Source organism: Bradysia coprophila (genome assembly GCF_014529535.1).
Source record: "Bradysia coprophila strain Holo2 chromosome X unlocalized genomic scaffold, BU_Bcop_v1 contig_12, whole genome shotgun sequence".
Taxonomy (NCBI): domain Eukaryota; kingdom Metazoa; phylum Arthropoda; class Insecta; order Diptera; family Sciaridae; genus Bradysia; species Bradysia coprophila.
Genome location: NW_023503293.1, coordinates 2889416 through 2917384, shown reverse-complemented (window position 1 = coordinate 2917384; position 27969 = coordinate 2889416). Strand labels below are relative to the sequence as shown.

The 27969-nt window shown below is 34.0% G+C and overlaps 1 protein-coding gene and 1 long non-coding RNA gene across 7 annotated transcripts in view; both read left to right on the top strand.

Annotated features, from left to right (window-relative positions):
- The window catches only part of LOC119067239 (peripheral plasma membrane protein CASK), a 273427-nt gene that overhangs the window by 236104 nt on the left and 9354 nt on the right, over positions 1-27969 (top strand). For 4 of the 6 annotated variants that reach the window (XM_037170102.1, XM_037170103.1, XM_037170101.1 and 1 more), the window contains 4 exons: positions 26063-26248; positions 26315-26479; positions 26547-26615; positions 26714-26743. In XM_037170102.1, the coding sequence (XP_037025997.1) occupies positions 26063-26248; positions 26315-26479; positions 26547-26615; positions 26714-26743 (450 nt within the window). The remainder of the gene's footprint in view (positions 1-26062; positions 26249-26314; positions 26480-26546; positions 26616-26713; positions 26744-27969) is intronic. The other 2 variants (XM_037170106.1, XM_037170104.1) reach the window with 1 other exon arrangement.
- On the top strand, positions 1806-22393 carry LOC119067242. The gene is made up of 3 exons (XR_005085898.1): positions 1806-1816; positions 4210-4212; positions 22252-22393. It is a non-coding gene; the product is annotated as an uncharacterized LOC119067242 (long non-coding RNA).

Here is a 27969-nt window from a genome sequence, read left to right as displayed (position 1 = left end):
TAAGGAAAATTGGGTCGTGTGCTGAAAAAATCTCATTACAATACGTGTAACACATCATGCTTTGTGCCAACCGAGAATTGAAATATACAAGAGCTCAAAAAATCATAATTATCGTTGTAAACAATCACTCTTCAAAGATCGATCTCAAACGAATGCTGTAACAACTCATACAAATTCCATATCAACACTGCTTTGAGTGTTGTAATATCACATCAAACAGGTGCTGAAATAAGTCACTTTACAACACTAAAATGAGTGCTGAAAAGAGTCGTATTTCAATTCTTGGTGGCACAAACAACATTTACGATGCTGGTAGGTAGATTCTACAGCCCACATAACTATCTTAGTAACATTTATCTGATTCGATTCGTGTTTCTGTTTCGACAACCCACAAACATTATAAATGTATTGGCCTAAAAGTACTAGATTTTGCAAACTCCGTGCACAACGGATCGTTCGGAATGGAAGAGAATTGGTAAGGCCTACGTCCAGCAGGCTGAAAAAGAAGAAGTGCACAATGTGCCCCTTTCCCATGTAAATGTCGAAACAGGTGTTCAACGTCTAAGAAACACTAGCAAATGTGGGTGTAACTTGTGGATTGACGTCTTCATGCAGGGGATATGGTGGGCTCTTTCAAAACAGTCAATTTTTGAGAAATTTTGGCACAAGAGGCTCAAATATTTCAATAAAAAATTGAATTATCATAATAACCGTTGCAATCTCCATATTGTCATGCACGTCGAATAACTTCCATTTTCGGTTATTTTGTCGGTTAAGCCGTTTAATCTGTCGTTGTCCTGCTGTCCGTTGAAATGTTATTATAGAGATCAGGGTTTTCTTTTTGGTATGTTATCAAAATGGGCTCGTTTTAGATGTATACATGATGGTATAGGCTAAACAAAACTTTTTTTTAGCATGAAAACTTTTCCAATAAACTTTGTTTTATTTTAATATTTCCCGGTAATAAAAGGGGTTGTGCTTTTTATGTCTTCTTTTTTTTGTAATAATATCATCGGATAAATGATTCTTTTTATGGTAATGGTTCCTGCATTAACTCTTGATTCATAACGAGGAACGACCCGAAAATATTTATCTGCAATTTTAAAATTAATTTTAATTAACTTAATCATTGATATTATTACCATTTTACATCTTTCCATTATATTGGTCGATTTAATTGACATGCAAATGTAGAACGTCGAACATTGTACCTAAAATTCGTTTTCGCTGTTGCGGTGTGGCAAATGTATAAAAATTTCTACACTTTTCCATTTAAATTGCGGAGTTAATATACTGCATTTTTAACTCATCGAAATTTATGCCATGGCTTCAAATTAATGACTTTGACATAAAAAATTGATCCGTCTCTACCACAATCATTATCCGGATGTTGTTTTTTTTATCATTTCATATTGTAGAGACTCTTTTCGTTTGGCATTTTTATCGGCGTGTTATGCACAAAATTTCAACATTGTTTACGGTTCCAATAAAAAAAAAATAATTAATTATTCCATCGAGTGCGATTCGGAATGGATCAGAAATTTCATTTTATTTATTTTCCCCATTTAATATTCTGTCAAAATACACTTTATTAATGTATTCTGTTCGGGATGGAATTGTACCAACAAATTAATGATCTACTGCCATTAACAATTATTGATTGAATCGACATTAAAATGAATATGGTGTTGTGAGCTTAGTTTAATTACAAATCGCATTATAACGGATGTCTTGTTGACATCTCAAATGCTTGTTGAAAGACAATTTCGAACTCAATGTTTCGCTGCTGTAGCTTTGTCGGTATTTAATTGAAATTGTTTGAAGATAAAGCGAGCCATAACCACTTTAACTTCAATCCGATGGTAAACTCTTTTCATTTGCCCGTTAGATAAAATTTACTGATCTCGTTTCACTAAACTCCCCGCATAATTGTGGTAGATGTTCATATTGGCTACGAAAGCACCCGCAGGGATGTATATTCAAAAAATTTACAGAAAGCTATTTATATCGAAGCGCAGACGTTCCTTTCAGCGTACCAGATCATCGCTACACCCAGTTACCAGGATTTAATTGACACAAAATGCGATTCATTTTTCGCGTCCCATTTAATGTAATTTTAAAAATTGGAAACTACGTTCACAATCAGTCTTGCTCATTAAAATAGTTGTTGATGTATTGCATTAAGAACAATTATGATTATTCATTGCAACAGACATAGCCGCACAGAATCGCATTCGCTAACAATTTCATTTAATTAATGTCGTCGGTATCTTTTCTATCCAACAGAAATATTATTTTTTTAATCATCAGTCTTTGTGGTATTATTATCCTTTCAAGAGCGTCACTGATGTGACGTTCGACAACATTGTCGACAACAATTCTCTATCTCTAAGTGATTCCGCACGTATTCCGTTTAAAGATTTACCCAATAACTTTAAATTAATTGCTCTATTCAATGCACTTTGTTAATGCAGCGTGTAACGTGAATATATGCAGATTACAGTAAATCATCAGACGTTTCCCATGGTGTATTTGCTTAAGTGCTAATGTAGTTTTTCCACATTGTTTCACTAAAACTTTACCGTGCACCGAGAAATATAGAATAAAGGGCTTGGTTTACTTATCGTATAAAATATATAGCGCAGATAAGCTGATCTTTGGAGAAATGCGGTGAAATTCAAAAAACCACAAAGGGTATTCAATGCTCTCTTTCTTTCTTTTTATGTGTATGCCAGCAATAAACTACAACAATCGTAACATAAATAGCTTTTGTTTTAAACTTTTTAAATTAATTCATTTTAAAAAGCGTGCCAATTATTCTCCATTGTAGAACATTAAGCAAACAAAAAATAAATGGTAAATGGTTTATTAATAACATTACCGAAAAAAAGATGAGACCATAAAAAACATTAAAGTGCATTGTGTGCTAAACTGTAAACGACAATAAAACAATATCGTGAACTATAGGAACGACATCATAACACACTAATATTACACAAAGTTACTGTAGAATTGGCCTAATGAAATTAGTTTATGGTTGTGTTATGATATGTTTTAGTAAAGCTGGTTAGCGGGCATACAGCCAAAATATGAACGCCAAACAAAATTATTGTTTTTGTGATGTACTCGCATAATGGATTATTATCACAAGGACTACGGAAAATGATAAACAAATGTTGTGTTACGTAAGTGATTGAACATACATTGATTTTGTAAATTTTGCGTATGGTTGGGTTAAACCAATTCTAATGCTGTAGGTCGAGCAAATTTTGTTGGTTCTAATATATGGTTCATTCAGAGTAAATTTACCAATTTTTTTTTTGTGGTTGTATCAACTTTACCTTTTACTCCATGTAATTTATAACTTAATCACCACTTTGTAAATAAAAGAAACATGTTTACAATTCTGCCTCCAATGAAACGTATAATAAATACCCGGAACCTTAATAACCTGAGTGAGAGTAATAAAAAATCAGCAGAAAAGCGCTTTCAGGCTAAAACATCTAATCATCGGGGAATAATCTTTCATCCTTACTCCTTACGTATACGGTTGGGATTTTTTATTTTTTTGGTAAATACGTCAAAGTATTATACGTTTTTAATTTCACCTGCTAAATGGTGGATTAGATCCCACATGTAATTTGAATATTTACGGTAGATGTTTTTCTTCTGCAGAATTTCCACCTAATCATTCCTCAAATGATTCGTTTAGAGAGTAATATGAAATTTAACAGTAAATATATCTGGATGTCAAGCTGACAATGTTATGCCACACATATTGTCAGCATTGTATGCTCCATAAAAAAGGAAAAGACAAAAGGATTAAATTCTATGCCATGTAGGTAACAAGAGAATTGTTGGAAATAAAATCACGGTTATAAAAAATAAATAAAATTTCATGATTTAACGTTTTCCGTCATTATGTACGAGGAGGCCCTCGAGGAAAGAAAACAAAATTTTAGGAAATGTGGCAAGACTTATTATCCGTTTGCAACTGGATTTCTGGCGCTTATTATCCATTTCTTGACTTCAATACAGGCATCGTAACTGTGTTGTTTTCCAGTAGCTTTCTCTACTTTGATGTGGAAATCGTCAAAAGCTACAAATTGCGGAAAATCAACGTCAATTCATTATGTGAAACTCCTTTATCGCACTAGACATCCGTTTCGATATTAAAGTTGATCATTCAATTTTAGAATGCAATGAAAGGACGTAATCCATACTCACATCAAGTGTGAATCACATCATTGACTGATGAACGAGGGGCAGATATTTGAAAACTTCATTGACAAAGGATTTTTTATGATTTTAAGATAATTTTCTTTACCGTTTTTGCTCAAGGATTTCCATTTAAGAATTTTTTAGGTTTCTGAGTATCTTTTTACGTAGTGACTATTCGCAGGCGCCTGTCAATAGCCAAATTATTACTAAAGATGCTATTGGCAGGCGCCTGACAATAGCATTGTTCCTTATACAAAGACTATTTGCAGGTGAAATGGCCTGCCAATAGCATCTACGATTTTTTTTAAAGAATTTTCTTTAATTTTGAAAATTTAACTGAAGGATTTTCTAAACTGCAAAAAATGTTGATGGATTTTCTAAGGATTTTTTTCTCGGTTGGCAGATGATCTCTCTGATGATGATGAAGTTGAGTTTATCGTGCAACTACAACTTAATGGTATTTGCCGACCATAACGATCTGTTGAGGAACAAGATTTTAGATTCAAGACTCTAGATTGAAGAAAGAATCGTAGTTTAAGGCTTAAGATTGATCCTTTCTCTATTACCTCAAACAGTTTGAAATTTGATCGCAGTTAACTGGCCATGCAACACTATTGATTTCTCCTGGAAATTTTTTTAACTAGTGCAAACGGATTTGTTTTATAGTTTTTCACGTCCTATCGTCTCCAACAAGTTTTATTCGTTCGCCACAGAGACTCAGGCGTCAGCTGATAGACGATTTTACAGATTTTAAAAATTTACCATGAGCGAACCGCCGAGTTATGTTGGAGGACGACCAAAACTTTCCGTTTCCGCCCGTTAAAAAATGTTAAAAAATAGCGGAGGCAGGCAGAGGTGCAAAAGTTCCAATATTAAAAAAAAATGCCCTGAAGGAATCGAAGAAAAAATTGTGTCCTTCGTATACAACAGTCGTTTGTTGTTGACGGGAGGCAACTAGTTTATTTATTACGTTTATTTTCCTGATTGATATTATTGTTGATAAATTTTCGTTCTTGTCAGTTTGTTTTTCTTTCCGATATCAAATGTATAATGTGTTACACATTCGGCCTAGAATGTTTTTTTTTTCTTCTTTCTTTTATGTTATCTGTTTGTTTTTGTTGAGTAAGTGGTGCAAAATGTATGTTACCAACGGAAAATAAGAAACAACTCAACAGAATGATAAAATCAATTCGAATGATGAATTACATAGTTTTAGTGACACAGTAAATGGGATTAATGCGAAACACATTTTATGCTGTTACTGTTAAGACAATAATGTTGTAACAGGGGGCCTGCAAAGCTCCATCGCTCTTACGATGATACGCTATATATTATCCAGACGAATGATTTATCTTTATCTCATTCTATTAATATTTATATTTCTTCTGGTTATCATGATCGAATATATACCGTGTCGCAGAGAGTTCCTGGGATCAACCCAAAAAAAAACAACTGAAAATTGTATGTATCGACCCGTATGTGCGATAAGACTCTACGTCGTCCCTACAGCGTTATTGTTTGAATAATAGCTCAACGTAACATAACATTTTTCTGAATTTCTTTATTTTTGCAAACGATTTCATACGTTGCTCTTGTTGCCATACCAAGCGAATAGTATGCACCCAATACGGTAAGAGACATTTCAGCTTTCAATGCAAACAAGAAGTTGTGTACGTTTTGTGAAACTTGTGAGATTGATTTTAAACATTCCGACTCCTTGAAATACAACGAGTTTAAAGCTACATTAGCGAAATCCAAGCGGTGGTGTTGGGAATGTTATATTTTTTCTTCATGAAACTTTACGAAATTCTGCTTACGAAATTCTACGAAACTTTTTGTGAGAGAAAGAACATACTTTTGAAAATACTACGCATAGCCTGAGGTTGAGGCTCACTTTATATGCGACAGCTAAGGTGGTGACTTTTCAATTACGATAGGCTATTGAGAGGAGGTTGTTTGTATTTAACTCTTTTTATGGACTTTGTAAATTTTTTGGACAAAACTGCTGATATTTCTTAGCAATAGGTTGAATATTATTATGATATCAATCAGTCACACAATCCTGTTATTATCCATGATTTTTTGGTGGTGCAATGGTAATATATTGTCCGAAATTTCTTCGTCACTACTTTGAGTAACTGAGGACACACGTTATGAAAAAACAAGTTTGACGAAGAGGCAACATGGCAGGTCGTTTTAAGGACTGTCTAAAAGGTAAACGACATGAATGCACTCGTATGCGAATAAACCCGAACAAAAATCACACGCGTGTCCCTGGTCGCAGGTGCATTTTAATACTCTCTGTGGGTGTAGCAGTAAAACCTATTATTCACAATAATATCGTTCGTTCCACAGATTATAATATGGGTTGTTGGATTCAATTTATTTCTATATTGATATTCCTGAGCAATGCCATTTTGAATGATTGCTTTTGTGATTGAAGTACTCAAACAAATAAAATGATTATTTAACCAGCGTCGTATTTACATTAAACAAATCGTTTGCGTTAATGGTGCGAGTTTATATTTATTCGAATGTGTTATGGATTGTGCGTTTCAAATACCACATTCCAAACATCCATTCAAATGTTATAAACAAAGTTTACAGATGGTGTACCTCTATGTCAGCGAAGATGATAAACACAAAATTACCCCCCATTTCATATGTTAAAAAGCATTTTGATCGATTGTTATCGGTATAAAACAAAAGTTGAAAATGTTTTCAGCCAAAAAAAAATTGTCTGCGATTTTTGCGTGGGTGAAGTGATGTGATGCAGACAACGAGGTGGTGTATTGAATGTTTTAAAATATATACCTGCTCTATTGTTCACGCAAAATGTTTCTGGCAGAAATCCCGTATGTTGGTGTTACACATCATTTATACAATATGTTGAACACATGATCTAGCTACAAACAGCACGTAATCCTTTTTTGATCGTTGAAATGATTTTTTTAAGTCCCCGGGAAATGATTTGATTAAATTCGAATATAAATCATGGCCGTATGTGCTATTGTATGTGAACAGTTTACATCTTTTTCACATTGCTACTATGAACCGTATTGTTGTTGGACAACTGGGTGAATTGTTGGTAAACGAACTTATAATTGGAATTTAATGTGCAATGCAATAGTTGGTGACATGCACATTAGAGGAACTGAAGAATGCAGTGCTAATTCAAAAGCATTCCAATGAATAATTGCGAAAGCAAATGAAATGAATTGTTGACTGAAAAATTGCACCAAGTCCTAGTCGTTCAGTTTTTCAAAGTTAAGCCATGTACGACGAAAACAGTAGCTGGAACTTGTAGCCTTGATATAAATTTCCCTAAAAATTGACTAAATTTAAGAGAAAGAAAATTCTGCATAATTCCATATTATTGACTTGAAGGACCGCTGCAACTAAAATAAATCGTGCGGTACATATACCCAATTTCAGCATACATCAAGTCAATATATGGCGTACGGTCCCATAATAATTTAAGGAACTAACTAACACGTACTGCTGTACATTCCGCATTTTACTTTGGCTTCACTTTCGTATGAAATTGGGGTTTGGTACTGCAAGTCTCTATATATAAATGTTTATGAGTTAATTTATCATTGTTAACTGCAGCTTTCTCCTGCTAAAAATCACAAATTTTCTTAATGATTTTTTGAAAAGTTAGTTTTTAAAAATTCTTCACTGATTTTGCAATTGTTCTCTAACGTAAGTCTCTTTCTCTTTTCAGGTAAGCATCCATTATAACAGTTTTTCTAACCAAACACATCCAGTACGTAAGTAGAATATGTCACATAAAATATGCACGATGGCTTTTGCTATAAGCAAGAAATGGAATCGAAAACCCACGTAAGTTACTTCAAGAAAAAGTGACTGTTGCAGATTTAATACAATTGCTACAATAGGTTCTAAAACAAAAAGAGTGAAATTCAGTACAAGTTATCAGCACTGAAATAGTGAACTGTTTTCCGAATCCTCTCACGTTCTTTAATTTACACTTGAATTGAATTTTTTTCTTTGTTATCAATTTTATAAGATTAAATCGAGAACAGCAGCAGCAAACGATCGATGTAATTAATTTCGTTTTGTATGGATTTGCACATTTATCTTTGAAATGTGCGGTAAAATGTAATGGAAGATTTCATTTTAACTTCACATTGTTTCGATATCTTTCAAACCATTCACTTACAGAGCAATTTGTCATACAATGTGTTCATCTATTCGAGCTTTGTACTCTACTTAGAATTGAATTTACAGCGAATACAATGTAATTTTGTGTGTATATATGCGTCTGTCGGTAAAACATTGTTATTTTGCAACAATGACATCGGGGAATAACTTACACTTTCTTCAAACCAAGAAAACTTACGGTGGACTTACCGAAATCTGGCGTCGTAATGCATGTCTACTCTATGCCAGTGTGCTAATATCTAAATGATAGAGTCACAACATAATACAGTAAGCAGAAAACGTACAATTTCGTATTACGTTATTTGAAGTGGAGCGTCTGCACTCGGGTTACAAGAGAAATGATACCATCTTCAATTTAATTCAATTTATACTGCTTCCTGTACCCATTGTTTAAATCGTTACTTGTCACATACAACGACCCAATGTATTATACCTAACGTATAATTTCTTTGCGTTGGTTTTGCTTTCTCTCCGGGATACGTATCAGCTCTAGGATTCATTGCATGAAGTCTGATTTTTTTTTCAGAAATTTTATTTTGTCTCTATCTCTGTGCCTCAATTGGAAATAAATCGAAGAGCTTGATTGCATTCGGGGGTGAGATAACATTTTTCGTATAGGATGCACACCCTATAATGAGAGGTGCAAATTCTCATCATAATTTAGAATTTCGTCAATGTGAGATGGCTAGACACCATTGCCGATTGTGTGATAACCGTGAATAAGTGACAAGAATAACTATTTGGGAAGGACACGTAACCTTTAATTAATGGTAAATATGCGACGAATAGACATAGGAAAATAATTCGGAGCCAACAGAACTTGCTACAGATTAGTTATACTAAAACGTTCTTAAATCACTTTCAGCGTGGACAGGTACAACCGAACACAGGCTATGTGCAAAAATCTCTGTTTCGGATTTAAATCTACGCACACAAAGATTCCACAAAGTGGGTCTCACTTATCCAGTTTACCATCACAAATATGGTAAAGAGTTCGCACCTTATGGTAACTATAGCCATTTCTCCGTTGTTACATTCCGCTCGATTCCATCGTTGTGGCCGATAAAAAGAGCAGAGTTCACTCAGAATATGCCTTCTAATCAAAATCCGATAATAAAACTCTCTGCGAATGAAAAACGATAGCAGAAAGGGATTCTTTATCACGATCGATAACAACACGTTTTATTGTATCTCTGGACCAGAAGCGTGAAGAATTATTGCACACTTAATATGTGACAACCGACATTCATATTATTTCTTTCCGATAAAAAATGTAATCATCGAAGCTCTATGATGAGAAAAATAGTTTTGGCTACGAAAATTTATTGCTATGGAAACGCAGTTCATTTAATAAATTGAGTTTATGACTTCACAATCAACACTTCGGAGAGTTAGTGGTGGGGAGCGGTTAAGATTATGTATATTGGGTGGATTTTTTTGGGGTAAAAATAAATTTTAGATTCAAATTCTCAAATCTGAATTTTATTTGTGAGAACTTTTTCCTTCGGAAAGTTTCAACAGCATCTTCAAAGTTAAAAACTCACATAAATTTGTCCATTTCTTTGATTTCACCTTTAAATTGTGGTACAATGTGCAAATGATGCATGGATTTATCCCCATGTGTGTGTAAACAAAAATCTCACTAATTGTCACCAATTCTGTTGAAAATGAATCTCGTTGTTACTTATGAAAAATATCAACTCGCAGAATCTGCGACGCAGATTAAGAAACATATTTTTCTCAACAGACCGAACAGATGATAAAGACGTAGTTCAAAAAGTTCCAATCCACCAAAATCCGAAACTATCTATTAATCAGACTGCTTTCAGATCTCCTTTCAACAGACTTGGGATTATTCTGTTAAAGAAAAAATAGCTAAATTTTTCATCGAAACAGCTTTTATGCAAAAAAAAAAAAAAAACAGAAAAGCTGATAACGCTTTACTGTTGTTGTTATGTCATTTATTATGCATATCTGTGCATTATTCGAACGTCGTGTCATTTTTCTTGTTAGTGCAAAAATGAAGACAGACTCTTTGTGTCTCTGGCAAAGATGTTTATTTATTCCATTTCATTTTTTAAACTGTGCGCTCGAAGCAAATAAGTTATTCATAAACCATTAAACGAAACAAATATTTTCTCCGGTCGTAAATCATAAGTAAAATTTACATTGTCGGCTTGATTAACAAAAGTTTGAAATTTTTAATTAAATAAAATCCAATCAATTAACATTTGAGTACCACAACTTCTGACAGCGTATGCCGAAAAAGGATCACACCCACATTACTATCGCTGCTTCGGATTACGAACTGAATTGGTTATTGTTTTTGAGCTAAAGTTTCACTGAAAAATATTACCTTTTCACTGACCTTTCCGACGCATCACATATATTATTATCGAGTCTACTACTTCTTTTGGCTTAGTCATTTTTAACGGACTGAATCTAAATCTTTTACTTCATTGGCTGTAACATATTTTTCGCTATAAATGACAACATTAAACAGTGTCCTAGGACCTAGGATGCATTATTTTAGTGATATGAATTTGGTCAATTTACTGACTTCAAAAACAAAAAAATAATGTAACCCCGGATTCCCATGTGTGTGTAAATTTCCTGATGCTACGAAATTGTTGCAGATGATGGATTACATAATATTCCCAATCAAATGCTCAAATCAAAAACTTTGTTACTCTGCGAAACGAGCATCCTTGTTGTATGTACGAATAAAAGATATCTTTAACGCAAAACAGAGGAAATAACATCGTGAAAATTTACTTTACACAATTCATTATTTGCAATGGTCGCTCTTCATTTGTACGTAACGGGTAACTGCTCAAACTATACTTTGTGTGCTCGGGAAAGTCATGCCATTTAAAGCCTTAAATTATTCAATGCAATACTGTTTGATTTATTGGTTTCGAAATTCATGCCGTTCCTGGGAATATGATATTATTCTGATTTCCACCATAAATTCAGACTACACAATGCCGTTTCTAAAATGAATTATTGTCGAGCTTTAATTGTAATCCGTTTCATGCACATTGCAAAGATAGTTTTTGTTATTCAAATATCTTAAATGATCTGGTTAAAGTACTGCAATAAAATATTCCGTGCAATTTCGATGTTTCCGTTAATAAGCCGGTATTTTCATATTGTCGGGTGTGCTGATCAATTGTAATATTATGACATAAACAACGAGGATTAGAAACCCAAGAGGATTCAACCTATATTTATCAGTGTGGCAAAAATCCACGACTTTTTGTCATATTCATTGAAAATTTAGTAGCCCGAGAAAGAGAATCCTGTTGATTTTTTTTGGTTAAAAGATCTCAAGGAATTGTCGTAATATGACATGATTTTCTTCTGATTATATAGTTTTCACTAGGATTTCGAAAAGAAAATTCAGCGATAAAACGCAACCCATTCGTTGCCTTGATTGGTCTGCGGCCTCTAGTGCCTAAAAAGCCATCTATCACTCGGTTGCATAACTTTTGCATAAAAGATTTCCCGGGTTTATTTGTGTTTAACTTGGATTTTATAATAATTAGTTTCGCATTAATAGTAAAACTTATTATTCAAGCAAGATTATGCTTCCATTTACAGTGACTCGCAGGGGGAATACACACTACACCGTGCAGTGACTGCACATATTAAAATATTCAAGTAAAAAAATAAAATCAAAATATAAAATGAATCTGTAAAACTGAAAATCCCGTTGAAAACAAAGCTAACGCAAACAAATGTTGCGGTAGAACACCACAGCTTTGGAACAATTACTTTAAAATTTCGGATTATTCCAAAACCGTTGCGATAACTTCAATTTAGGACTTTTATTTTTTGTGTTGGAACAGAAAGATATGCTGCATGGATTCTTGTTTTCTCTAGCATTGTTAATGGTTTATACAAAGGAGTATCATATGCTACTCCGGCATATAGAAGAAATACAATCCAAACTACGAGCTAGCACATTTTTGTCATATTTCTTCCTCTTTGTTTTGTTGCCGCATATTATTATGCGAAATATAATACCCACAAAAGTTTTAAGGGCTTTGTGGACCGTTCCGTGTACTTTTATATGAATTATTGTGATATATTTACTGTCACATCGTATTCAAATTTAGGGTCGCGCCGCCTAAATTATTTACCCGATGTCAAGTGGCATCATAAAGTAGTTATCAACCGATGTACTAAGTTTATTAATTAAATAAATTCTTTGGCATGTCAAAAAGGACTATACTGAGCCGACCGAAAATTTGTTGTAATTTCTTCCCGTTACGTTTCCATATAACATTATGTGCTACCGCATTTTCATTATAAACATTTTTGTTGTCTGCATTTGTGTTTCGGGACGGAATATTATACTAAATGCGGTTTTCATGTTATTACACGTCCTGCATGGAGTGAGTCATGTCTATTGAGAATATAAACAGCACATAAGCTACTCATAGCGCCATAATCATGTGCTTGTTATAGAAATATTTATTTGTATCATGAAAATGCTATAGCTAACTTGAAAGGCATCACTTTGAGGAATAGAATGGAAATATTACGTACTTTTTATCCGCACGTAAAGTGTTTCATTTTCGTTCAACTATTATTGAAATTTTGGGTATAGTTTTTACTTCGGTTTGGTTACAACTTGGACTTGTATAGGACTGAAAAATAAAGTAGGAATTTCTACGTAAAATGAGATGTAGAATAGAATTTTTGACGCGATTGCAATTAAATACGATTTTCATGCTTCAGTCATATTGTATCTGGTTCTGCAAAGTAATTGCTTGCATACGGACCAAAACTTAGTAGGGGAGTAGACAAAACAACAATCAAAAATTTAGAACCAACACAATACCTTTAGAATGGTTAATCTGCATGGTGCGTTTGAATTGGACTTAATTAAGCACGAGATATAGCTCAAAATATTTTTCTTTATAATTGTTACTCGTGTTAAATAGAATCGTTTGAGGCAAAAAGAAGTTGATCACAGGCGGTGACTTCTTCGAGTTAGAGCACTTCGAAGTGTAGGTCATTGTGTTACTTCGTGGACATCATTATCGTTACAATGATACCATATAAGCCGGACTTCAAATTTTGTTTTCTTTAAATTGCATTTTTCATTCCTAAAAAATGAATTAAGGTTTGTATGGTATCATTGTAAAGGCAATGATGTCCACTATGTGATACAATAACAAAATCAACACAGGTATTTAACTGTTTCCGATATCAATATACAGGAAAAACTCTTATATAACATCTGACCTACACTTCGAAGTACTGGAACTCGAAAACGTAACCGCCTATGACCATTTTATTTTTGAGCAAATAGATTCTATTTAACATCAGGAAAAATAATAAAGAAAAACATTTGAGTTACATCTCGCTCTGAATTAAGTCCAATTCAAACTCACCGTGTTCGGCTCCCAATTAAAAACTTCAAAGGCATTTGAGTGCATGAGCTACCCGCTAAAATTAAATCATTTTGAAATCCTGTCCACTGAGATAATCAATTTTATATAAATACTTTTCCAATATAATAAGTGGAAAATGACCAAATCACAAATGATCTTCAAAATATTAAGTCGGGTGTGCTTGTGTTTTCAGCTTGTGTAACTCTTTTTTTTAAGCAGGTCAATCATCCTAGTCCCAGTGTTGGATAATCAATTTGGCCGTCGTTGATGATAAAAAACAACTTGTGCTTTCCTACCACAATTTTTACAGCGCGGACAAAAGTTATGCATTTCGCTAGAAGTCCATTATAAAAGCGATAAATTCAAAAGATAAATTTATTAGCTCGCGATTAATACTTTGCTTTATCATACACACACCTTGACATGTTTTTAAGTCACGTTCTCGCTTAAAAGTGATACGGTGGCGTGAGTTCGAATCACATATCACATCGCATCCACCATTTAAACTTAATTTCCTTCCGTATTGTAAGAAGTTCAAACATAAAACTTCAGAAAAAAAAATTGATGCAATAACGAAAATACTGAATGTACTGTTGGTACATATTTTGAGCACATTGTATTTAAGTTGTCATAAAATCGTGTTTAGTATGAACATAATGAAGCGACGATAAACATGTTATGTATCAAACTACATAATTACACAGATACCGCTTCGTAAATAGCATAAATATTTTACGAGAAAATGTTGTTTCTGGTTAAAAGGCGTATCCCGTATCCCAACACCCGAAAAGGCACGTTTACAACTCGAATCAGTTAACACTGCCATTTCTATCAAAATTATGTTCAAGATATGCTTTGGAAATATAATGTGATTTTGACATAGTTCTCCATTTGAACAATTGTACGATGTGTATTTTTAGCAGGGAATCTCAGTGAGAATGTTAATTTGTAAAATTAAAAAAAAAATCTTTAAGAATTTTAGATAAATTTTTGAGTATTTTTTGGAACTGTTAGAAATGTTAAGAATTTTTCGGAAGTAAAATTCTCAATAATAAGCCTTGCTGTTTACCAGCGTATGAACAATGTAATTCTTCTTTAATTTAGTAAAACAAAAGTCCACTTTTATGCCGGAACTCTCTTATACCCCGGTTATAATTCGGTCTTAATGCTTCCCGGAACTTACTCCAATATTTCATCAAACACTATGGCTTAATAACTTTTCACATACCAACACTTCTTATACATCCATTCGCACAGAGTTGTTCAACATAAATATGTACGACCTTAACGAATAGATGCTCCAGTATAAGTTCGAAAAAGTTCCATCTCAGTAATATTTTCGAACGAACAACCGAATACACACTATAAACTAACGGAACAAATGTTGAGCAAAACTTTCGCAAAAAATCGTAAATAAAAATGCACAGCTCGAGTTATTCCATAGAATTTCCATCCTTTTTATTATTGTTATGCATATAAACTCGTTTCATTTTCATTTTCTAACAGGTAATAAGACTCATTCGGTTGGTTTATTTAGTAAAACATATAAAAGTTTCTTGCTTGAATTTCTCGTGTAACGAATGTATGAGTACATAGTACAATCGTTGTACAAGATTTGTATAACATCGAAAGTTCAATTTTCTTAGGAAATTCGAGTTTTCGCATTTAAAGGAAATTTTTTTAAATTCATTCTTGCGTTACTTTTAAGCCCAGCTCTATTTATTGTGCACATATGAATTTGAATATAACGTCAGTTATATAGAACGTTTTCTAAAGGTTACTGTGGCAGCAAATCATAAGGATTTATTTTGAGGGAATAATAGGACTCGTTCTACGAATATTTTCGCTTCATTCGAATTCCATGGTATAATTCACAAAAAACCCATCCGTTTTTTTTAGAGTCATCCCATTTATGTTCACAATTTTCCTATACTTTCTAACACTTTTTTTGTACCTTGTTTCGTCCCTAAAAGACGTGCGTCCTTTATGAACCGAGCCCAAAGTTTTCTTTTTAAAATAATGGGTACCATCCAAATATTTACACGATTTCGTTCAGTTCAAGCTGTGCTCTTGTGACAATATTCAAATGTTTTGTTTTTAATTTGACTTCACATCCTATTCAGTAACAATTTAAAAAAAATGTAACTAAAAGCAACGAAAGCTGCATTAGCCGCTCGGTAGAATTTTTAATATTAAGAACACCATCTGATCCAGCAGTTTTTGTCACATTAAATAAATATTCATAAACTCGAATAAACGTCGAAAAATGAGATTCTAAAATTATACTGAAAACCTCATGGCACCATGGACGCGTCAAGTTAAAAAAATATACAAATTTCGATAAAGGGATTTGAACAAAATTATTTCATTTGATTATTATTCCATTTCAAATTGCTTTTCGCTCTGTTATTAAAAAAACATTAATGTTGATCCGGAATAAATTAAACGAAGTGACTATTTTCACCGGAGTGCAAATAGTCAATATGAACACTATTTGCACCCGAGTGCAAATAGTCAATATGGACACTATTTGCACCCGGGTGCAAATAGTGAATATTAACACTATTTGCACCCAACTTTTTAAAACTATCGGAAATAATAAAAAAATCATTGTTAGCAAGCTGTACGAATTATATTATCGAAAATGCTACTCGCACAATTCGCTGCAAATTGTATAAACAAAGTGTCTGGTTGGATCCAACTGAATTCTATAACTTCAACAAACTGTGTAAGGAAGGACTTTCGTTTGTTGCTACTGAGATCATCCTTCTACAAACTTTGTAAGAAAGGAGTTTGGTTCGTTCCTACTGAATTCATTCTTCTAGAAATTGTGTAAGGAAGGAGTTTGATTTGTTCCAACTGAATTCATCCTTCTACAAACTGTCAGGAAGGATTTTGGCTTGTTACTTCTGAATTTATCTTTCCACAATTTTCGTAAGGAAGTATTTTGGCTTCCTACTGAATTCATCCTTCTAAAAACTGTGTAAGGAAATAGTTTGGTTTATTCCAACTGAATTCATCCTTCTAGATTTTTGTGCAAGGAAGGACTTTCGTTTCTTCCTACTGAATTCATGCTTCTAGAAACTATGTTTGGAGTTTGGTGTGTTCCTACTGAATTCAACCTTCTACAAACTTTGTGAGGAAGGAGTTTGGTTCGTTCCTACTCAATTCATCCTTCTAGAAGCTGTGTAAGGAAGGAGTTTGGTCTGTTCAAACTGAATTCATCCTTCTACAAGTTGTGTAAGGAAGGACTTTCGTTTTTTCCTACTGAATTCACCCTTCTAGAAGCTGTGTAAGGAAGGAGTTTGGTTCAACTGAATTCATCCTTCTACAAGTTGTGTAAGGAAGGACTTTCGTTTGTTCCTACTGAATTCATCCATATACGATTTGTGTAAGGAAAGACTTTCCTTTGTTCCTATTGAATTCATCCTTCTACAAACTTTGAAAGTAAGGAGTTTGGTTCGTTCCTACTGAATTCATCCTTCTACAAACTTTGAAAGTAAGGAGTTTGGTTTGTTCCAACTGAATTCATCCTTCTACAAACTGTTGGTTCGTCCCTACTGAATTCATCTTTCTACAATTTGTCTAAGGAGATTAATTTATTCCTGAATTCTTCCATCTACCAACTGTTTGTAAGAGAGGAGTTTGGTGTGGTCCAAATGAGTAGCCTTTGTCAAAATGCACTACATTTAGCTGCCCTTCTGAGACCTTGGAGAAATGCAATTTCCACAAAGCGTCGAAAGAAAAAATATTGATTATTTTTGTTTTGTCACAATTCAACGTAATTCACTGGAATTATTTTCTTGACAAATCTAACGAAATGAAATTTTTGTTTGAAAAACATGTTTTTTGTTAGTCGAAGCGAAGGAATAGTCAATGTATGAGCTATTTGCAGTCGCTATTTGCGCCGCGCGAAATCATATTTCATAATGTTAACAGACCATTCGACTGCAAATAGCTCATACATTGACTATTTGCACCTGAGTGCAAATAGCGTACATATTCACTATTTGCACCCGGGTGCAAATAGTATCCATATTGACTATTTGCACTCGGGTGCAAATAGTGTTCATATTGACTATTTGCACCCGGGTGCAAATTGTGCTCATATTGACTATTTGCAATCGGGTGCAAATAGTGTTCATATTGACTATTTGCACTCGGGTGCAAATAGTGTTCATATTGACTATTTGCACTCGGGTGCAAATAGCATCTGCCTAAATTAAAAGGGATTGAACCAATTACAAACGCAATTGACCACGAAAACGTGAACGGTTGTCTCTATTCAGTCTGGATCGTACTAGCTCCGCAAATGTATGAAAAATTACTATTACTCAATCCATTTTTAGCCCCGTGCGAAGTACTGGGGGCTTGTGAGATTAATATGCCGTTTGTAACACGTCGAATTGGAAGCAGACAGTAAGGGCAAAGCATTTGGTTGTGTTCATAGATGACGAATCCGCAATAAAAAAAATGTCCGTCCGTCCGTCCGTGACCCCTCTAGCTTGAGTAAATCACAAACTTTTTTCAAAATTCTTTTTTTCCCCGATTGGTATCGACAAAAGTAAGGTCAAGTTCGAAAATGGGTATGGTAGGGTCAGCCCCTCCAGAGCTAGGGCCCTATAGGTGTTTTTCAGTCTTTCAACGATATCTACCGAAATACGCACGCAATAGCTGCTTGTGATATATCAAATGAAAGGTATTGACGACTAGAACAAAGTTGCTGAACATTATTTTTGGGTAAGATGCAACGCAGGCTTGTTGGGAGGGCTCAAAGGTCGTTACTCGGCCCTAAGTGTTTTTTGCACATAAATCGAGTAAATCTCATCCGATTTTGCCAGTTTTAGTTTTTTATGGAAGGTAATTGAATGCCGAATAGAATGATGACAAAAAAAGTTTTAAATTTGGGCCCTTGGTCTAAGGTCGCTACTCAGCCCTAAGTGTTTTTTGCACATAAATCGAGTAAATATCGTCCGAGTTTGTTTTATTTGAGAGGTAATTGAATACCCAATGGAAAGTTGGCAAAAAATTTTGGGTTTCTAAAATAATGTCGTAAATTGTTGGTTTTATTTGAGAGGTACTTCGTACGGGCTTTCGTAATTGCGCTATGCGCAATTTTAAAAATGAACACTTTCAGTAAATTTGACCATGCCCAACTTGACTTGTATTTTGGTAACAGACGTATTAGAGGATTGTAGACGTATTAGGGTTCCGGGCTTATTAGGGCTACGGACGTATTATGGTTGCGGACGAAATAGGATTACGGGTTGTACGGGGCTAAGTCGCTGCAAACGCTCCGACTGTTCTGATGCCTTGTTTGAAAGGTACTTCGTACGGGTTTTCGTAATTGCGCTATGCGCAATTTTAAAAATGAACAGTTTCAGTAAATTTGACAATGCCCAACTTGACTTGCATTTTGGTAACAGACGCATTGGAGGGTTGTAGACGTATTAGGGTTCCGGGCTTATTAGGACTACGGACGTATTATGGTTGCGGACGAAATAGGATTACGGGTTGTACGGGGCTAAGTCGCAGCAAACGCTCCGACTGTTCTGATGCCTTGTTTCAATTCAATATTTGTTGTGTCCAAAGTAATTTTGAAAGATGTCTATCTGGCCTGTTATTTAGCCAAACGAAGCTGATATTTCTCCAGCAAAAATGCGCAACAATTAATCAATCAACGTTTTCCTACCCTCCAAAATATTTTGACTTGATACATTTTCTTAAAAATTTTCGAAATTCATAAAAATCTTGAAATTCTTAAAATTCTTGAAAAATTTTTGAAAGCCCAGAAATTCCTGAAAATAAATTCTGGTCCGGAAAAACCCCTTACATTTCATTTCTAAACTGATTAAAAAATTTCGACTGTATGGAAATGGCATTCCAAAAGCTGTGATGTGAAACTTGTTAGGCACTTTTTAAATAGATGTCAGCCATTGTGGTTAACGTAATCAAATCTTTTACATCTCTTGTTGAAATTAATGTCTGTTGTTTAAACAAAAATCTGTTATTTCATTCGTTTTAACTTTCAGTTTGCTAAATAAGGTATACAAATTAGAGCTCGTATGTCACTGTAGCTAAACAGAGGGACACGAAGGAGAGATAATTATTTTGTTATACGGAGAGCTTGACGGAAGAACAAAAGAAAAATTTGAATTTGGTTTCCTTCGCGTTGCTATATGTAGCTTACAGTGATTCTCGTTTGTATGTGTTTTTCTATCGTCGTATTCCATAACAGATGACTAACCGTTTCTACAATGGTTTCATTGTGTATAACGCATCGATAGATACAGAAAACGTATGAGAATCTCATGAGATCGACAAAAAAAAGCCAAAGAAATTTAATCTCCAAAATATCGATAATACGGCTATATTATTACGTAATAAAATAAGTGATTACGTCCTGAGCTATGAATGTTGTAATCAATCAACCAAAAAGACAAAAACACTATTCATCATCATAACCCGAAAAATAAATAAAAATAAATAAAATATATTGAAAACCACTGAATCAATAAATTTTTAATCAAATTTGTTCATTCGTATATCCACCACCGAAAGAGAACTGTGTACCGCAATGTTCGATTTCATTGCCAATAAATGCGAAATCGGAAATAATAGTTAACAGTGCCAATATTTTGAAAACCTGATGGTAAATATGACTTCCATGTAAAACATTCTCTTAAAATAACGAGAAAATGTTTTTCCGCAGGGACATTGTGTACATATTAAGTCCTACGATCGTAAGACTATTGCCTGCGGTTTATGTCATAGTTTTGTTTCTAAAAAAAAATTGTTTATCTTGAATGGTAAACTTATCCGAATTGGTACAAACCGCAGAGAGTTTTGTTGAGACGAAAATATTGTTTGCAGGTATCGACGACTGTATAATGACTCTGCTATAAGGTATGGAAAAAATCACGGGATGTAGAGCAAGAAACTCTGAATAAGTAAAAAATAAGGCAGACGTCGTTGATGAATGTCCTTAAAAGACATAACATATTTTCAAGGTTAGAAATTGTGAATTTTTACTATCCAATTTCTTACCAAATCAATTTATCCATGGAAATTCATTATTTTATAGCCTAACAATGTGGCATTTATGTCATTTGACCGACCGGTACAATGGTCAGAGAATTCCATTCATTCATAAATATTACATTCAAAGTGCCTATTTTCCCTTTGTAGTCCTTGATCCTCCTTATTTCATCCTATCAGAAGCTTATCAATTTTGCGGTATAAATTCAATTTATGAATATTACAAAAGAAATGGAACAGTCGTTTTACCATAATAAATACACAAACCGAAAAAAATATCTCTATTCGTAAAACATACGATTCCTTCCGCTATACAGACGGTATATATACGCTTCTTTCTCGGCTGAAATAAATTTCAATATTGGTTGCTGTTTTTATTCACAATATGATATTGGTATCGGTGCAGTAATATTTCATATCTCAATGGTTGGTAGAACATAAATTTCCGGAAATATTAATAAATAAATAGTAAGGATATGTTGTTGATATATACTGATCCGTGGGAATATTTGCTTGCGTAATATTTTTCTAGTCACAAAAATTGGGTGTCGTTCATAAAGTATGTAATCCACGTTTTTCAAACCATCTCGCAAAATTGTATACAACATCAAACTGTGTTTACTGTCACACTAGGCCACGCTTCTTCCCCATGACATATTTTATGAATGTAGCCTAAGTTAGTAGAAAAAGGCTGTGTAGAGAAAACGTTTCTCGCGCGTCGTCGCGGGAAATTTTTACGAAATTTTTCAATTTGTATGTGTCGTTCCGAAACCAGATGCTTGCAAAGTGAATTCTCTTCAAAGAGATTTTTATTGTTTAGCATTTTATAGCAATAAAAATCTTGTGATTTAGCTAACTAGAAACTACGATAACTTTGAAAGATGATCCGCGAAAACTCTTGTAACTTTATAAATATCATGCTCTTCTGCTGACAGGCTTATAAGGTCGAACTTGTTTCCTTGTAAAATAAACTTTTAGCCACTTTCGTAACACTGACACCCTGAAAGAAACTGAAAGAAAAGTTAAATGTTAAATAGGTACGACATAGTAAAGTAAAGTAGACAAAACAGTCGAGACAAATACAATCAAAGATAGCACCTAAATCCCGTCAAATTATTTGATGTCTTTCATATAAGTAAGTGTTTTACGCCATAATCAAAAGCCTACCTGTAAATTGAAGTGAGATCAACACAATAACAATTATGAGTGATCCTTAAAGCCTGGTATAATATGGAAAGAGAATTCAGCGAAGTGGGAAAGGAGGAGACGCGTGTGCAAATAATGTGTATTCTTGGTATCTGGGATACCGGGAAATTTTTTGGCTGAAAACCGTGATACCGGGAAATCCACCAAAAGAAGACGTATTTTCGTTTTTTCGTGCCGTGAAGCGGGAAGCCAGGGGAAATTGAAATTAACGGGAAATTGAAATTGACGGGAAATCGAAATTGATCGAAATCATACTGACCGAGAAATCGAACTCACCGGGAAGTTCAATTCACCGGGAAATCGAACTCACCGGGAAATCGAACTCACCGGGAAATTGAAATTGACTGGAAATCGAAATTGATTGGAAATCGAATTGATGAGAAATCATACTGACCGAGAAAACGAACTCACCGGGAAATCGAACTCACCGGGAAATCAAACTCACCTGGAAATTGAAATTGACGGGAAATCGAATTGATGAGAAATCATACTGACCAAAAAAACGAACTCACCGGGAAATCGAAATTGACTGGAAATCGCAATTGATGGGAAATCATACTGACCAAGTAAACGAACTCGCCGGTAAATCGAACTCACCGGGAAATTAAAATTGACTGGAAATCGAAATTGATGGTAAAGCATACTGACCGAGAAGTCGAACTCACCGGGAAATCGCAATAGACTGGAAATCGAAAAAACAGGAAATCGAGAAAAAACGGGAAAAAACGAGGCATCGAAAAAGACGAGAAATCAAATTTGCCGGGAAATTGAAAAAAAAACAGGAAATCGATTGAAACTGGAAATCGATTCGAAATGGCTGAGAAGTCAGAAATGGAAAGTTTTAAAATTATAAAATCGCAAAATTTTCTCGCTCGCTCCGTTCGCGATCATTCTCTTCCTTCTAAAATTTCACAGGCGCTGAGCCGTGACAAATATTTTGCTGAGAAGTCCGAAATAGAATGTACAAAGCAGATAATTGACAATTGAAAGAGACGCTGAACGTCTTAAATATGTATAGGGTTGCAGTCAGAGAATAGAATATTTTCAGAGTACAAATCGCTAAAATTTTTCGCTCGCTCCGCTCACGATCAATCAATAACTTCTCAAATGTCGCGGGCCCAGGCAGCTGGAATCATTAGGCAGGCACTACAACAGCTGAGTCAGGGCCTATTATTTGGGAATTAATTCCCAAAATTCCCAAATATTCCCAAAATTCCCAAATATTCCCAAATATTCCCAAATATTCCTAAATATTCCTAAATATTCCCAAATATTCCCAAATATTCCCAAAAATTTAAGACCAGGTAGACGTAGACTTAAATAAAATTTGAACGATTCAGTGGATATCATGCTTATAAAATTTGTGATACATAATAAAGTGTTTTAAGCCAGCGGCGTTGGAGGTACCCCAAAAAATGTATGTGTTACGGCACAGCCCTGCTACTAGCATGAACACTGAATTGACAAGTGTCAAATTTGGAGGCTTTAGTGATACGAGCTACCGCTTAGGATTATGTTTTAACTCATACAACAAAAACAAGTCATCTATCTGTATAACAGAAACGCAGTGCCTACTGTGATTTCATCAGCCTCATGGTTTGGGAATCAATATTGTTAATATTTGTGAATATTTGGGGATATTTGTGAATATTGGTGAATTTTGGGAATATTTGGGAATATTGGTGAATTTTGGGAATATTTGGGAATATTTGGGAATTTTTGAGAATATTTGGGAATATTTGTGAATATTTGTGAATTTTGGGAATATTTGTGAATATTTGTGAATTTTGGGAATATTTGGGAAGTAGTCGATGTGTAAAAGTTTTAACGATAGAAAATACCTGCTGTAATGCCACTGGTTATTTCTAAGTCATTTGTGAACATCGAAAATAAACTTCTGATGGATGAGATTAAATGTCAATGGTATTTAAACACGATTTATAAAGCTTTATTGATAACAATACAAAATAGAAACCAAACATTTTGGGATAATATATTCAAAAGAAGTAATTATTTGGGAATTAATCCCCAAATATTCACAAAAATTCTCAAATATTCCCAAAATTCCCAAATATTCACAAATATTCCCAAATATTCCCAAAATTCACAAATATTCCCAAATATTCCCAAAATCGATTCCCAAATAATAGGCCCTGCGTGAGAGTATAAAACGAAAAATATTATAAATCTGACATAAATAAAAAAAAAACATTTGTAATGCGAGATTTTGGCTTTCAACGTTTTATAACATAATTCATGTTTGTCACGACAGTACTAGATCAAACTTAATTGAAAAACAAAATAAATATTACATTCACCGGGAAATGAGAAAATTTTTAACGGGTAATCAGAACTTTTTTATCGAAAAAACTTAGTAAATCTTAAGGATACCGGGAAATTCGGGAAATCTGATTTTGGGTACCAGGAAAAAAACATTATTTGCACTCGCGGGAGGAGAGAGGTATCACAAATTTATGAGAAGCATGGTGCCTCATTGTTTAATGTTCCCATTTTATTCTTCCCAGAAGCCAAAGATTATTTTTGTTTCTTCATATTTCTTGCGATACTTTCATCAACTTTTATCGAATTAATAAGCATTGTGAAAACCTATACAGTTTGTTACGTTGTTCCTAAATTAAATTATCGCTGCTCTATATTCCACCAAGAATAGCTGCTGTGGTTTTAGTTGAATTAAGAAAGTTTTTTTCATATTTTTTTATTACCCATCGCGATACATAATTGAACATTTTCTTGCATTTTCTTAGCTATATATAGCCTACAACGCGTTATAGTATCGACTATGATTATAGTGCTGTTTAATTAAAAAAAGGAAACGAAAATAAATATCAGCCGGAAGTAAAATGTGAACACGCTCCGTCTACTAAGGATTTACCATCTTTCGACTAGACAAACAACGAACATAGATTCATAGTTGCGTGTTTGGAGGATGCTGAGACCCGAATCATTTAATACACTGACACCCTATCTTTTTCTCTTTAAAAGTACGATAACTAACGAACCGTGTTTGTACACTTTGTGGTGTTTTGCCATCTAATTGAGTCTAATTGCTTATAGATGTTTGCGCTACAAATTCCTGTTAAAATGATTTGCTGAAGAAAAGTTCGTTACCGAAAATATTTCGATTCCAAGATAACCCAACTTCTGAAAAAAGTTTCATTAAGCTGATAAAATTCAGTTAATCCGATAATAAAATGTCCAACTTTCATTCACATTTTACTTTATAAATGAAATGTTTGTGCGAGGGTAACAATTTTATGACTACAACATGTTTCGTATCCGACATGTAGTTCTGGTCTAACGGTCTAACCCAACTCAAAAATCAAACTTACTCTGATTACTACATTGAAATTGGATAACATTTTCTAAAAAAATGGCATTTTTATTGAACGTCAAATTAGGTTAAGTGTAAAAGAACTATCTCCTTCTCCACTCACATATAGCCGTTCAATTATTTTATAGAACACAACCGTATATTACATCACGTTCAACTTTCTCATTTTTTGATTCGTTATACCCTAGTCGATGAGAAGCTATAGGTGGAAAAAGCAATTCTCATTAATGCTTTATAGCGCATCACAAGTATTACACTCTGATCATTAACATTATCCCCAAGTCAGTCAACAGCTCTTCACTAAATACTTCTTGCTTAAGATTATTTGCTATTTTATGCATTCACGTGTAGGAAGTGCTGAATATTATTCGAGTATTATACTAAAACAGAAACAAGATACAACTTGCGACAATAACGATTCAATATACACGTAGATGAACACAATAATATAAGCTCATTGATGGCAGCCGTCTATATTTTGTGCACTACTGATGGGCATATTTACCGTTTTCGCAGGAATAAAAATACGAATTTTAATTACTTGGAAGCAAATTGGCTTTCGTATATTAATAGATTAAATAGAGCCCACGAATCGAAGGGTATGTACGCAACAGTGAGATTTCTAATTTCGATACCTTCTTTTTTCTTGCAGGCTCTGTTGCATACTCATGACGTAGTAGCAAGAGAAGTTTACGGTGAGGAAGCTTTACGTGTTACCCCGCCACCAATAGCTCCATATCTCAATGGCGACGATGTTGATAATGTGGAAAACGGCGATCTGCCACATGTTACGAGAGTGCGTTTAGTTCAATTCCAAAAGAATACCGATGAGCCGATGGTAAGTGTATTGGAACTGCCGTTCAGAATAATTTGTGAAAATAACGTCGAACCAATGTCATGACAGGGCATAACATTAAAAATGACCGAAGATGGTCGATGTATTGTCGCCAGAATTATGCATGGCGGAATGATACATCGTCAAGCAACGCTTCATGTTGGTGACGAAATTCGAGAAATCAATGGACAACCCGTTCAACATCAAACTGTTAGCCAGTTGCAACGGATGCTTGTAAGTTAAAATGAATTGAGGTAGAATCGACTTGACATATTGTTGACGTATTAAAATTTTCCATTAGCGCGACGCTCGAGGATCTGTAACATTCAAAATAGTTCCTTCCTACAGAAGTGCCCCACCACCATGCGAGGTAAGCATATCAATAAAATGACAATCAATAATTATCTCTTATCATAAACTGAATCAAATGAAATATCACGAAAAATTTATTCTAATGAAAACATGCAGCTATTCAGGATTAGACCTGCACCAGTCTTAGTAAGTATTTTTATCTGCCTGACATAGCGCTATGATGTGATATTTCGTTGCAAAATTTTGAGTTTTAAGTTTTACTTCGGATTTTATAATTTACCAGTGATGCTGGTAGTTATGTTTGTGCCCACCAGATTGATGTAGAAGTGAATGACAGAAATCGCTTTTATTTTCCCTTTTTAAGTAAAAATGTTGCATGTTTTCTCTGTTGTAAGCAACAGGTGATACCTCAAGTTTAACTGGAGTGTTATTTTGATATTGTTGTTTTTTGAGGAGTGATTAATATGAGAAGAAGTATCGGGGAGGCCTACCGAGATTTTCCTGCTTATGCCAATACAAAGCTGTATTGCATAGGTAAGCGAAAAAGAGAGAACAGATGTACACGAATGCCAAATTCCCATACGCGGTGGAAACACGGCAAACAAAGTCTATGTGATTCCATCCATGTTTCTGTTTCTTCAACCCATACCACCAATATCAAACATTTATTGGAATTTATTGGAGTAATGAAACGCACCCACCGCGTTGATCTGAGTAAATATACAATCTAGAGCTTCAGAGTCTAAGAAACATACAGGTGAAAGTGTGTGTAACTTGTGGAATTGGTAAAAAGGAAACGACGTTTTAACCGTTGTGTTACTAGAGCAAGCGCAACACTCCTACTACAATAGGCAGCTGGAAGCATTCAGAAAATTAGACGAAATCAAAAATTAATTCACTCTAATCTATCACATACGTCACAGGGCCTATTTTTAATTCATTAATTTCATCAATTTCATTAAATTCATTAATATTCTTATAAATTCATTAAATTTCATTAATTTCATTAATTGATAAATTTAGAGAATTTATTTAATGTAATTAATGAATTTTGATGAATTTATAAGAATTTTGAAGAATTTATAAGAATTTTAAAGAATTTTGAAGAATTTAATAAAATTTTATGAATTTCAATTTGATCAATTGAGTGAATTTCAATAAAAGTTAAAGAAATTTGATGAATGTTTTAGAAAAATTCATCAAAGTTTATTAAAGTTCATTAAAATTCATTAAAATTCATTAAAACTCATCAAAATTCATTAAATTCTTAGAAATTCTTTAAAATTCATTAAATTTCATTAATTTGTACAAAAAATAGGCCCTGATACGTCATGCACATAGCAGTACAATTATCGAATCTGTTACTCTAATTATTTTGAAAATATTCTTATAACATCATGATACATGATAAT